Source organism: Chanos chanos, chromosome 9, assembly GCF_902362185.1.
Source record: "Chanos chanos chromosome 9, fChaCha1.1, whole genome shotgun sequence".
NCBI lineage: Eukaryota > Metazoa > Chordata > Actinopteri > Gonorynchiformes > Chanidae > Chanos > Chanos chanos.
The window spans coordinates 1,553,153-1,568,316 of NC_044503.1; the positions used below are offsets into that span (position 1 = coordinate 1,553,153).

Genomic DNA, 15,164 nt, shown 5'->3' on the forward strand with positions numbered 1-15,164 from the left:
GAGACTGTGAATCTGAGAGTGATGGAGATATGCTGTATTTGAGGGTTGACTGATGTTTGCTCTTGCCCCTATAATGTTCATCATCATTAAGATTCATACCAAAAACGATTAAGAATTCTCTTAATTAAGAATAATAATCAGTAAAAAGACGCCAGCCCTCCTAGTTTAATTCGGTGTTTCCCCGTAGCAAGCTATTACAGTACATTTCTTAAATATCCTGTTTATGGCAGCCTATATATTTATATTTGAGTTGCTTTATTATCTTCAGTGTCTGTAGTTTAACATTTGTCAGTGGATAAAGAACGACATGTAGAATGTCACACGGCATTTAATTATCCTTCACCTATCTGGTTAATTCCAAATACGTTTGTTCATTAACTCTTGAACACTTAACGTTTCCTTATCAGTCATGTCGTTTCAAGTACAGTGTAATTTTTAATACCACATTCTTTAATATTTACCATTGACCAATAAAAGGCTTCTTTTTCTGGCGTGCAGCCCATCAACAGATTCACACCTTACCCTCTGAGTTAGTATCTAATGCCCCAGTCCTCTGCATGTGTGCAGTTTACCCTGTTTCTTCAAGTTAGTGAAACGTAAGCCAGTTTAAAAGGAGCGTGAGAAGAGGTTAAAAACAGAACACACACACAGATTTTCCTTTTGTTCAGATATCGGTCCACCGCTGTTTAAAGCCACTACTGCCCTAAAATGTTATTTTCAAAATGCCTGCGAATTCACTCAAGTGTCCTGAACACATACGCATGTAAAGAATGTGTGATCTGTCTGTGCTGTGTTTGAAGGGAGAGAAGAGAGCTGGAACGCTGTTTTCATTTTCTGATCCACGCAAGAGAACACAGATTCATTTTCCTCAACTCCTCATTGCTAAACATGTTTATTTCAATTTTTTTATTTCAAATTTTTTTTAATTTTTGCATTTGCTTTGAAAAATGCATCCAGTAATATGAGAAGAATGACTTTTAAAGATCGTGGAAAAGGAAAGTGGGGTTACTTTGTCCTTTAGTTGGTAAAAGAACAAACGAAGTTCTTCTTTTTAGGACACCAATCATCATTCCACTTGCCATTCTCTGAAAGAGAGAGAGAGAGACAAACATTATAAACAAGACTGATCTTGTTAATGCCCTGGAAAAAGATTACCTTGTTTTTGCCTTGTCTTAGGTTCCTGTCGGTAAAATGTTTCTTCCTTCCTGTTTATCATTTGTTCATGTCTCGTCTGTCTTACACTCACATTCAGCTCACATTCAGAGGAAAACCAGTGTAACTGTGGAACTTGTACAGGTATGTAGATGCACTCACTACTAATAATGAATATAATGGTGGGTTTCAGTGAATACAAAGGACATACAGTCACATGATGACTATTATTCACTCATATAGCAGCTTGTTTTAATTGGATTTACGATTGATGGGTTTGACAGTCTTTCATATTTAAACCTGTGACACAGGATAAAACTCCCCATCATCAGGTGACAAACTTTTACACAATTCTGAGCAAACTGGTTTTGACTAAATTGAAATAAATGATTGTGTGGATAAAGCATGTGTATCTGCTAGAACCAGTGACAGGCTAGAGATGAATGGCTTTCCAGGGGTGAGCGTGTGTGTGTGTGTGTGTGTGTGTGTGTGTGTGTGCGTGCCTGTATGCGTTTAAAAAACAAGCACAGTGGCTTTAGTTTGGTGAGGTGTGAGTGGGTGAGTAGGTGTGCCCCCGTGTTGTCTGGTCTGCATTGTGTTTTAGGTGAGAAAGTGATGCACTGAGTGTTGCATTTTGACTACAAATGCGGCTCTTCTTCGCCCACTACTAACTCTGTGTTCTTGTGGTTACATGAGTGTGTTTCTGCCCGTTTCACTGCTGTGGCTACAAGAGTAACGACAGTCAGTTTCACTGGCCAAGTGACTTCAGTAGTAATGTAACAGTGAAATAATAATAAAGTTTATTTATGTGTCAGAGCACAGAGTTTATTTCTCTCCCCTCTTTCACTGTTCCTCTCTTTCCCTCACCTAACATCTCTCTGATTCTCCACCCGTTCATCCTCCTATTCAATCACAACTGCATTTCCCAACACCCCCCCCCCTCTTTTTACCTTTCCAGTTCATTTCCAGACAGTCCTCTTTGTTGAAGTGATTGTTGGGCTCTCCTGGAACCCAGGCCTGAAAGTCCCAGTTAGAGTCATCAATCCAGATCCACTTACGAGACTGAAAGACAGAGAGAAAGACAGAGCGAGAGACAGAGAGAGAGAGAGAGAGAGAAAGAGAAAGAGAAAGAGAAAGACAGAGAGAGAGAGAGAGAGAGAGAGACAGACAAAGAGAGAGAGACAGAGAGAGAGAGAGAGAGAGAGAGAGAGAGAATATCATTATGTCACACTTTTGCTACAAACCATTAATTAATCAGAATGAAAAAAAAAATATATATATAATCTTCATTTTCTTGGACTTTTCTTACTGACAGTAAAAAACTCAAAGCCGCCCAACCAGATGCGAGGAGACTTTTTGTTGTACTTGAGCACGATACAGTTTAGATCATTATTGGCCTGACTGCTGTGCACGGACACCAGGTGACCACCAGGTGCCGCGTTCCTGCAGCGGAACTGTGGAAAGAGAGCGAAGCGTGAGGACACACTGGTCACTCAGGTCACCTCAAGACATTCCATATTCAATATGACTTATTAAAGACAAATCTGGTCTCTTCAAACCATGAATTACTGTATGACTACACTCTGAAATATGACATGAATTACCTCAGCGTCGGTAAAGTTGAGCGATTCGTTGAAATACATGACGCAGGAGTTGCCCACTTTGTACCAGTGTTCATAATTCTTCACATCACACGAGCTGGGCATTTTCACGGAACAGCGTCTCACGTGGTGAGTGTGGTCTACAGCCCCTTCAAAGGGACCAAATTGCAATGTTTTATTTATCTGTGATAACGACATTCAAAAGACTGAACTGTGTCACTTTACTCGGCATAATGTCTGATTTGCTCAGTTACCGCTTCTCTGGCTTTCTTTACACTGTTAGCTTATTCCAAGATAATTTGACAGGTAGGACAATGAAAGGACTGTGTGAAGACCAAAGTGCAAAGAGATATGATAAAGCTATATTAAGTGACGCTGTGTGCTGCATGTCAATAATGATATAATGTTGTAATAGTACCTCTCTTAAAGGACCAAGACACACTGCTCCCAAACAGCAGACAGGTCATTAACAGGCTGGTAAAGTTCATTCTCACTCCTCTCTTCTCCTCTGGCACAACAGGGCAGAGTCACAGGTCACATATCACAGCAGTTCATAGACCTTTAGGTGAGCTGTGTTTTTGTATCCTCATTTAATCATTAGCGCTAAATTTTTAGCGGTGTCCACTTTTTAAAAAAAAAAAAAAAAATTGATGATGGCCAATCTCGTTCATCTCCAGTCCTTTCGTTTTTCAAATCAAATCATTTTTCTTCGCATGACACAGCGCAGTAGGCCGAGAGATAAATCTGTAGCCTATATCAACTAACAGATGAATGTAATAGATGACTCGTTTCAAATGCTCAACAGTGCTGATTAGCTCCATAGAGTCTATTAAAAATCAATCAAACAATCAATCAGTTCAATTCAGTTGATTTTAAATCAGTTCTCATTATGCGGTCCACGATTTTTTGTTATAGTTTAACAGCGCAAAAATGGAAGAAGAAAAAAAGTTATCATTAATTTCAAACGCGTCAACTTACCAGTTTTTAAAGGAAGTGCGAGCTGCTTCACAGCTTGATTTTCAGATCATATTCGTGCAGATCTCACGCATTTTATGCCGAACCGTTTTCTCACCCCCTCCCCCTTTCACGCTTTATTTGAACTGAACAATCATGCCGCTGGTTTCAGTGATGTAGAGGTGAAGACGAGTGTAAAACGGAAAATAAGTTCACGTGAAGCTCAGTGTTTCACGCTATTCTGAAAACCACAGTCGCTCAAGACTGCCTCCTCAGACTTCAACTTCACTCACTGTCTTTAATAAACCCGTGTTCTCAGACCGTACTGTTCTGTACCGCATACAGCACTTCCACTTGCTCAGTACTTCCACCTATTTAAGTACATTAGACAGCGTAGATAAAGTCTGGGCTATATAAAACAGGTCATTTTAGCGCCTATCTGTAAGTTTTACATCAGTAGGACTACACATTACTATTCAACACCATATATAGCCTACTGAAATTTGCGTCCATATGAACATGCAGTGTATATCACTACATAAGCTACGAGAACACATAGAATGAAGTCCTCTACTGACGCAGATTGCAAACTACACCGCCCCGTTTCTGATCTAACTGTCCACAATGAATACATCTCTGATAAAACAAAAAAAGAACAGTCCCAGTTGGCTTGAAGGAAAACATGGAGTGATTTGGACTGGATTCAGCAAGAGCGCGATATGTTCTACAACGCCAGGACAATGGGTTAGACTCAAATTAATTTCTCTCCTTGTATTAATTTTGTTCTCAGATAGACTTTATTATTGCTCGGTGTCTGTAACAGTTTAGCTCTCGTACAGCAAGGATATTCCTATTTCCTTTTTCCAAAAACTCAGTCGGGCTAAATGGGTGCGTCAGTGCTTGCATCGGCCATTCATTATTATGCCACTAGATGGAGCCAAGACCTAAGTTATTCAAAACGTGAGCGCGACTAAGACAACATAAAACAGCAAAACCCAATTTAACAATCAAACAGTCTGTGAGGAAGCAAGAAGTTCAGTTGCCGATTTGAAATTTGGTTTTATTTCGAGGGAGGGATCTACAGTTTCTAATAGGTAAGAGTAATTTTTCTTTATATCAATTAATTCTGTAAGTAATTTAAACCACTAGGGGGCAACGGTTGTATTTTGAAGGTATGGCCCGTCCAAAACTTCACTTTGACAGCAGTGTTCGATTTTTACTGGGGACAATAGCTCATTCAGTTCATTTCCTTTGTCTTATGCAGAGATATGCAGCCTAAACAGTACTCATTAAAAAATCAGTAAAACTTTGACTGAAAAAGAAATTTAAATAAATTTACGTAAAACAAAGAAAGAAAGGAGGAAAGGAAAAAGAGAACAAAGTGATCACGTTTAAACATTTTATATCTGCGATTTGAGTTTCATTTGTTTAGCATCTAGTGCCTAAAACTTGTTTCTCCTTCCGTAACAAAGCTAGATCTTTTCATGGTCACAACACAACACGTAATTTTACAAACAACCATGGTTTTTAAACAGGCAAATTAATTAGTAAAAGATATTGTAAGCGAATTTTCACCGTACACAAGGAATCATTGTGTTATTTCAGCAGTCACATGAGGCCGTGTAGTTTCGCGCTGTAACGGGCTTTAGCGCCGCGGGGGGGCGCGCGCTGTGAATTTGAGTGTTTGAGCTGATTGTGAGGGCACGGTTGAGAGATGGTGACTTTATCACCCTTCGCTCTGACCGTTTCCATTAATTAGAGCAGTGAGTGTGAGATGAGGTGTGTTTCTTCACTGTCCAGCCAGACGGAGACCAAACACTGTGCCTCCCGTAGCCTGCTCATGAATGAGAGAGAGAGAGAGAGACAGAGAGAGAGAGAATGAAAACTTTCTAGGCTTTCCTTCCTGTGAAACCGCAGCCATGCACCATAACAAAAGTCCCCAGAGACAGATTTGTAGAAGAGGAAGGGACTGTTGTGGGCACCTGGAACAGTGCCAGGCCAGGACACAGAGAGAGAGAGAATCTCATTTGCATGTATTCAAATGAAGCATGAATAATTTACTAAGGGTTCCTGGAATACAGCAAACAAAGGCCTCTCACTTGTCTCTCTCTCTCTCACTTGTCTCTCTCTCTCTCTCTCTCTCTCTCTCTCTCTCTCTCTCTCTCCATCCACCCATCAGCTGGACGTGTGGGAAAGGTGAGGGGGTCACTGTGGAAGAAGGGAGGGAGAGAAGAGAAGTTTTAATGAGTGAGATCTGAATGCGGCTCTGGAAAGACACTCGTCCGTAAACGCTGTAATGCTCTTCCGTCTGTAGTCTTCTCTCCTGATTACTCAGGCGTCTCGTAGAGAAAACGAGGCCTACCGTCACCGGGGCATTCTGTGTAAGGCTGTGTAATCCTGTCTCATGCACTTGTATTGTTAGTGATAATAAAAACAACAACAGTTGTTTACACACACACACACACACACACACAGGCCGCATTCCCACAGATTGACAGGTACAATGTCAAAAACATCTCAGATTATCAGTCTATTATACTCTAATGTCTGTTTCCTTCCAAAACACACCTGCACAGAGCGAGATTATCATCTGGATGTCAGAAACAGGAAAATTCAAGTAAAGAAAGAGAGAGAGAAAGAAAACTTCATTATAATTCCAGTCCTCTGGCTTTTGCAGTGTTTGGAGGGGAAACATGGCAGTATGGCACAGGCTGCTGCCTGGTACTGCTAAGGGAATTCTGGGTAATGTGAGGCTGTATAGTCAGTGTGACAGTTACAGGCAGCTTCACAAGCGTCCATTCCAGTCGCTGTTTCCATAAACACAAGCACATTAAAACGCTCACGGTCACATTAAAACGCTCACGGTCACATTAAAACGCTCACTGTCACATGACCCACATTTCAACAGGTCCTTTAAACCTGACAAGCAAAAAAGCATGAGAACATCCGATAAGGGAAGATGAAACAGTCAAGCAGAGACATGACCAAAACGTCCCGCAAAAAACCCTGTTTATACAGATCATTTATTCACGTCATTTATTCACGTTTAGCTCCCCCCCGGCACTCAAACACAACCCCCCAGCACTCAAACACAACCCCCCAGCACTCAAACACAACCCCTCAACACTCAAACACACCCCCCAGCACTCAAACACACCCCCCAACACTCAAACACAACCCCCCAGCACTCAAACACAACCCCCCGACACTCAGACACACCCCCCTAATGCTCAAACACAACCCCCAACACTCAAACACAACCCCCCAACACTCAAACACAACCCCCCAACACTCAAACACAAACCCCCTAATGTTCAAACACACCCCCCAACACTCAAACACAACCCCCCAACACTCAAACACAAACCCCCAACACTCAAACACACCCCCCAACACTCAAACACAACCCCTCAACACTCAAACACAACCCCCCAACACTCAAACACAACCCCCCAACACTCAAACACAACCCCCCAACACTCAAACACAAACCCCCTAATGCTCAAACACAACCCCCCAACACTCAAACACACACCCTAATGCTCAAACACAACCCCCCAGCACTCAAACACAACCCCTCAACACTCAAACACACCCCCCCAACACTCAAACACAACCCCCTAATGCTCAAACACAACCCCCAACACTCAAACACAACCCCCCAACACTCAAACACAACCCCCCAACACTCAAACACACCCCCCTAATGCTCAAACACAACCCCCCTAATGCTCAAACACAACCCCTGAACACTCAAACACAACCCCCTAATGCTCAAACACAACCCCTCAACACTCACTCAAACACAACCCCTCAACACTCAAACACACCCCTCTAATGCTCAAACACAACCCCCCAACACTCAAACACCCCCCCCTAATGCTCAAACACAACCCCCCTAATGCTCAAACACAACCCCTCAACACTCAAACACAACCCCCCAACACTCAAACACAACCCCTCAACACTCAAACACAACCCCCCAACACTCAAACATAACCCCCTAATGCTCAAACACAACCCCCCAGCACTCAAACACAACCCCCCAACACTCAAACACACCCCCCTAATGCTCAAACACAACCCCCCAACACTCACTCAAACACACCCCCCTAATGCTCAAACACAACCCCCCAGCACTCAAACACAACCCCCCAACGCTCAAACACACCCCCCTAATGCTCAAACACAACCCCCCAACACTCACTCAAACACACCCCCCTAATGCTCAAACACAACCCCTGAACACTCAAACACACCCCCCTAATGCTCAAACACAACCCCCCAGCACTCAAACACAACCCCCAACACTCAAACACACCCCCCTAATGCTCAAACACAACCCCCCAACACTCACTCAAACACACCCCCCTAATGCTCAAACACAACCCCTCAACACTCAAACACAACCCCAAACACTCAAACACAACCCCAAACACTCAAACACAACCCCGCAACACTCACTCAAACACACTCCCCTAATGCTCAAACACAACCCCCAACACTCAAGTGATTTTTTTTCATTATCGGATTCTGCAATAATTACCGGCGTGTCTGGAGCGCTCATTTTTAAAAAAAATATAAACGAAAGTACACACTGACGTTTGAACATTAAGACAGAGAGGACAGACTCCTCATGTACACTGTTTACAATGCATGTTCATCACAACATGTGTCAGCATTGTGGATAAATGTTAAAATGTTTATAAATGAAAAAAATTAGCCATCTGTTTGGGTCTATTGGGAAATACAAGAGCGTAACATCCATGATTTGGTTAACTGTACTGTCTGTGTGTGGACACTGCAGAAGATAATAACAGTCCACAGACTGTTCTCTGAAGGCAAATGAGACTTGAGTCAAATTCTGACAGTCCCAAAAATGTACTGATAATGTCTCTCTGTCCACTCCATCTCAAACGACCTACACACACTCAGACACACACATGCTCAGACACAAACACACAGAAACACACTCACACACATGCACAGACACGAACACACAGAAACACACTCACACACATGCACAGACACACCAGCTCCCTTGCCGTGCGTGTATGTGTGTGTGTGCATGTGTGTGTTTGTGTCTGAGTGTGTGTGTGGGTGGCGGTGAAGGCCCCCGGTGCATTGTGGGTAAGGTCATTTATAAACATGTATGTGTTTGATTGACGGCTGGAGGAGACTGAAGGGGTTTTTGCATGAGAAAAGACTGGGGTCCTGTGAACTCTCTGCTCCCCGTTTGTGTTCAGCAGCTCCACGACGCTTAGCATGACAAACTACACTCCCAACTTTTCACTCTTACTTTCTCATGTCACCTATCCCTCCCTTCCTCCCTCCCTCCCTCCCTCCCTCCCTCCCTCTTTCTCCCTGCCTCCATTCTTTTCATCCTTCCATCCTTGAACTTGTCCATCTCAGGCAAAGTCTGTCTATAGAGCTGCTTGTGAAAACCCCTAAGCCTGTCAAAATAAATAAATAAATAAATCATTTTAAAAACTTGAAACAGTTCACGACCAAAACTCAACTGAGTGGAAAATATATATTTTGTTTAACCTGTGTACTTTACATGACTTAAAGTATTTATTTTTATACGCTGTTTATATTGGAATATAGTATTTACTTAATTTATTCGTTGTTGATCAGAAATAGTCTAGTAACCTTGCAGAGGGAGAATGTAGACTGCACTGTGGAGACTCTCAGTCCTTGAAAAGAGAAGGCCCAGAACACAAGGGCAGTGTGGTTAAGAATCACCTTAACCCTAACCCACCACTGAATCAGACATCACTTTCTTTTCAGAGTACAGTCTATCACTTGAGCTGGAGAATTCTCTAAGATTGTGGATTTGGTCCAAAGTGATGGATTTACCATGACACACTGAGCAGGTGTCGTGGTAACGTAGACTTAAGTGATGTGATAGACTTTTCCAGAATGCAGGATCAGAATCTTCAGGATTATTATTATCAGGTTTTATTAAAATAGTCTTTATCACCACAATGCAGACATACCCTATAAACGATTTAATAATCTCTCCTTCTTCATCTGTACATACCTACAAGCCAGCACTGTGACCGCAGTCGACGCAAATCAGATCTGAACGTCTTCAGTGACGAAATAAAAAACCGGCGTAAAGACTGGTGAGTTTAGCTGCTGCTCTTCTGTGTTCAGTAAGAACTGCTGTGGTTATGAAACCTCTCCTTCTCTGTCACACTGTACTAACAACACATCACACAGTACGAACAACACATCAAACTGCACTAACAGCACATCACACTGTACTAACAACACATCACACAGTACGAACAACACATCACACAGTACTAACAACACATCGCACAGTACGAACAACACATCACACAGTACTAACAACACATCACACAGTATGAACAACACATCACACAGTACTAACAACACATCACACTGTACTAACAACACATCACACTGTACTAACACACAGTACTAACAACACATCACACTGTACTAACACACTGTACTAACAGCACATCACACAGTACGAACAACACATCACACTGTACTAACAACACATCACACAGTACTAACAACACATCACACAGTACTAACAACACATCACACTGTACTAACAACACATAACACAGTACTAACAACACATCACACTGTACTAACAACACATAACACAGCACTAACAACACATCACACAGTACTAACAACACATAACACAGTACTAACAACACATCACACTGTACTAACAACACATCACACTGTACTAACAACACATCACACTGTACTAACACACAGTACTAACAACACATCACACTGTACTAACACACTGTACTAACAGCACATCACACAGTACGAACAACACATCACACTGTACTAACAACACATCACACAGTACTAACAACACATCACACAGTACTAACAACACATCACACTGTACTAACAACACATAACACAGTACTAACAACACATCACACTGTACTAACAACACATAACACAGCACTAACAACACATCACACAGTACTAACAACACATCACACAGTACTAACAACACATCACACAGTACTAACAACACATCACACAGTACTAAGAACACATCACACAGTACTAAGAACACATCACACAGTATGAACAACACATCACACAGTACTAACAACACATCACACTGTACTAACAACACATCACACAGTACGAACAACACATCACACAGTACTAACAACACATCACACTGTACTAACAACACATCACACAGTACTAACAACACATCACACAGTACTAACAACACATCACACAGTACGAACAACACATCACACAGTACGAACAACACATCACACAGTACTAACAACACATCACACAGTACTAACAACACATCACACAGTACTAACAACACATCACACTGTACTAACAACACATCACACAGTACTAACAACACATCACACAGTACGAACAACACATCACACAGTACTAACAACACATCACACAGTACTAACAACACATCACACAGTACTAACAACACATCACACAGTACTAACAACACATCACACAGTACTAACAACACATCACACAGTACGAACAACACATCACACAGTACGAACAACACATCACACAGTACTAACAACACATCACACAGTACTAACAACACATCACACAGTACTAACAACACATCACACTGTACTAACAACACATCACACAGTACTAACAACACATCACACTGTACTAACAACACATCACACAGTACGAACAACACATCACACAGTACTAACAACACATCACACTGTACTAACAACACATCACACAGTACGAACAACACATCACACAGTACTAACAACACATCACACTGTACTAACAACACATCACACAGTACGAACAACACATCACACAGTACTAACAACACATCACACAGTACGAACAACACATCACACTGTACTAACAACACATCACACAGTACTAAGAACACATCACACAGTACTAACAACACATCACACAGTACTAACAACACATCACACAGTACTAAGAACACATCACACAGTACTAACAACACATCATACTGTACTAACAGCACATCACACTGTACTAACAACACATCACACAGTACTAACAACACATCACACTGTACTAACAACACATCACACAGTACGAACAACACATCACACTGTACTAACAACACATCACACAGTACGAACAACACATCACACAGTACTAACAACACATCACACTGTACTAACAACACATCACACAGTACGAACAACACATCACACAGTACTAACAACACATCACACTGTACTAACAACACATCACACAGTACTAACAACACATCACACAGTACTAACAACACATCACACAGTACGAACAACACATCACACAGTACTAACAACACATCACACAGTACTAACAACACATCACACAGTACTAACAACACATCACACTGTACTAACAACACATCACACAGTACTAACAACACATCACACTGTACTAACAACACATCACACAGTACGAACAACACATCACACAGTACTAACAACACATCACACTGTACTAACAACACATCACACAGTACGAACAACACATCACACAGTACTAACAACACATCACACAGTACGAACAACACATCACACTGTACTAACAACACATCACACAGTACGAACAACACATCACACAGTACTAACAACACATCACACTGTACTAACAACACATCACACAGTACTAACAACACATCACACTGTACTAACAACACATCACACAGTACTAACAACACATCACACAGTACTAACAACACATCACACAGTACGAACAACACATCACACAGTACTAACAACACATCACACAGTACTAACAACACATCACACAGTACTAACAACACATCACACTGTACTAACAACACATCACACAGTACTAACAACACATCACACTGTACTAACAACACATCACACAGTACGAACAACACATCACACAGTACTAACAACACATCACACTGTACTAACAACACATCACACAGTACGAACAACACATCACACAGTACTAACAACACATCACACTGTACTAACAACACATCACACAGTACTAACAACACATCACACTGTACTAACAACACATCACACAGTACGAACAACACATCACACTGTACTAACAACACATCACACAGTACGAACAACACATCACACAGTACTAACAACACATCACACAGTACGAACAACACATCACACAGTACTAACAACACATCACACTGTACTAACAACACATCACACAGTACGAACAACACATCACACAGTACTAACAACACATCACACTGTACTAACAACACATCACACAGTACTAACAACACATCACACTGTACTAACAACACATCACACAGTACGAACAACACATCACACTGTACTAACAACACATCACACAGTACGAACAACACATCACACAGTACTAACAACACATCACACAGTACGAACAACACATCACACAGTACTAACAACACATCACACAGTACTAACAACACATCACACTGTACTAACAACACATCACACAGTACGAACAACACATCACACTGTACTAACAACACATCACACAGTACTAACAACACATCACACTGTACTAACAACACATCACACAGTACGAACAACACATCACACTGTACTAACAACACATCACACAGTACGAACAACACATCACACAGTACGAACAACACATCGCACAGTACGAACAACACATCACACAGTACTAACAACACATCACACAGTACGAACAACACATCACACAGTACTAACAACACATCACACTGTACTAACAACACATCACACTGCGCACTCCCCGTCACAGCCACGGGAGTCACAGCTGTTCTAATATGACTCCTCAGAGAATATTCTCCCTGTGTCTGTTTGAGTATTTCACATATCAATTTAATAAAGAGTCAAAACCCCAACAATACAAAAAACCCTCCACATTTTTGACATTCAATTGTAATTTACAGGAAATGAAATTCTCATTGTAAATCATGCATGATAATATATATATATATATATATATATATATATATATATATATATATATATATATATATTTTAAGAGAAAAGGGAAGCATATTTAAACCTCAAGCATTTCAGTCAAATTTTAACCTAATTGCTATTTGTTTTAATTGAACCATACTCCATGACCATTTTGATGAAAATGCTTTAGAAAGGATTCTTTTTCCCAAAGGTAGAACATCAAACAGAATAGATTCAAAATAAAATGAAATAAAAAAAAAATGTGATGTGAACTATTTCATTTATTTTTTTCATCCCTCCATTTGAAGGCCGCGGTTTGAAGTGCATGTATGATTATGAGAAGGTAAAGGGGGCATAGGCAGGTTTATCACATACTGGGTTTAACGTCGCTTTGCCAACCTCCCATCCTCTCCGCCATCCACATCTCTGCTTCCTCTTTAAGGCGGAGCATTTGGTTGTTATGGAAACGCATTGCTGGAAAAATATTCATTTTTCAGAAGACACTTAGGATATAATTATTTTATTACAAACAAATTGAAGACAAACAGACATCTGAAAGGAGACAAATTTCAAACTGAACACAGGTTGGCAGCGGGTTAAGGCTGTGAGCTGTTCTGTGTCCTCCTCACAAAAGGAATGTTAAACAAAAAACTATAAAACCTGTCAGATACACGTCTGCAAATCACTGGCTCCGTGTCCATCTCACACCTCCTAAATCTGCTAAATGTGGAAACAATATTCAAAAATAACTTCGGTGTGGATTTCATTCTGTGTTGTGATTTCTGTTGTGAAGTTCAGGAGTCAAAGTATCTGCACTGCCCTCGTGTGTTCACCTTGCAATGGCCCCAGCCTCTTTTGTGCTTTCCTCTACCTCCTGGAGGAGCAGGACAGGGAAAGCCATTCCAGCCGTCCCTATAGAGGGAGAGCGAGGAGTGAGGAGCGAGGAGTGAAGAGTGAGGAGTGAGGAGCGAGGGGTTCAGAGCCCAGGGAGTTCTGAATCCTGACGCAGAGAGGAGGTGCGAGTGGAGGTGAGACAGGGAGGTCTGCCGGCGTTAATCTGTGCTGGCTGTGGCTAAGAAAGGAGGCGTGGGGACAGTGTGGTTTATCCGGCGAGCGTGAGGGAATCTGCCATGCTCAGTAAACACGTATACCCCACAATCTGCACGCCCCAGTGCCCACTCTGTGGGTGGCCCTCTCCGCTCAATCCTCCCCAACCCCATCCCCCCCCCACCCCCCCCACCTTCGGCCGCTGCCAAACAGGATAATCCCTCTCTCCACCCCCCCCCACCTCCCGTCTCCCTCCTCCTGGTGTGTGTGGCAGAGGCGAAGCGGCAATTTTGGAGGGGGGGGGGGGCAATGCAGGGATGCGGGGGCTGGAGTGGTAGTTTTGGGACCAGGGGGTGCACATGGCTTTCAGACGGGGCAGTGAGGCGCACCGGGAAGCCTTGCATGCTGTCACACACACACACACACACACACACACACGCAAGCACGCACGCACACAGTCACA

The 15,164-nt window shown here is 42.0% G+C and overlaps 1 protein-coding gene across 1 annotated transcript; it reads right to left on the minus strand.

Annotated features, from left to right (window-relative positions):
• Window positions 1-1,017: 1,017 nt before the first annotated feature.
• Window positions 1,018-14,126, minus strand: LOC115820578 (lectin-like). The gene is made up of 6 exons (XM_030784201.1): window positions 14,030-14,126; window positions 3,172-3,261; window positions 2,757-2,902; window positions 2,466-2,606; window positions 2,103-2,214; window positions 1,018-1,085 (listed from the first exon to the last, which is right to left on the minus strand). The coding sequence occupies exons 1-6, from the start codon at window positions 14,124-14,126 to the stop codon at window positions 1,018-1,020; spliced, it is 654 nt and encodes a 217-aa protein (XP_030640061.1).
• Window positions 14,127-15,164: the final 1,038 nt, after the last annotated feature.

Coding starts and splice junctions, on each gene's coding strand:
- LOC115820578 (XM_030784201.1), bottom strand. CDS start 14,126: ATGCGTTTCCATAACAACCAAATGCTCCGCCTTAAAGAGGAAGCAGAG. Junction 2,607..2,756: donor TCAACTTTACCGACGCTGAG/GTAATTCATGTC, acceptor CTCTTTCCACAG/TTCCGCTGCAGGAACGCGGC. Junction 2,215..2,465: donor GCGGCTTTGAGTTTTTTACT/GTCAGTAAGAAA, acceptor TCTGTCTTTCAG/TCTCGTAAGTGGATCTGGAT.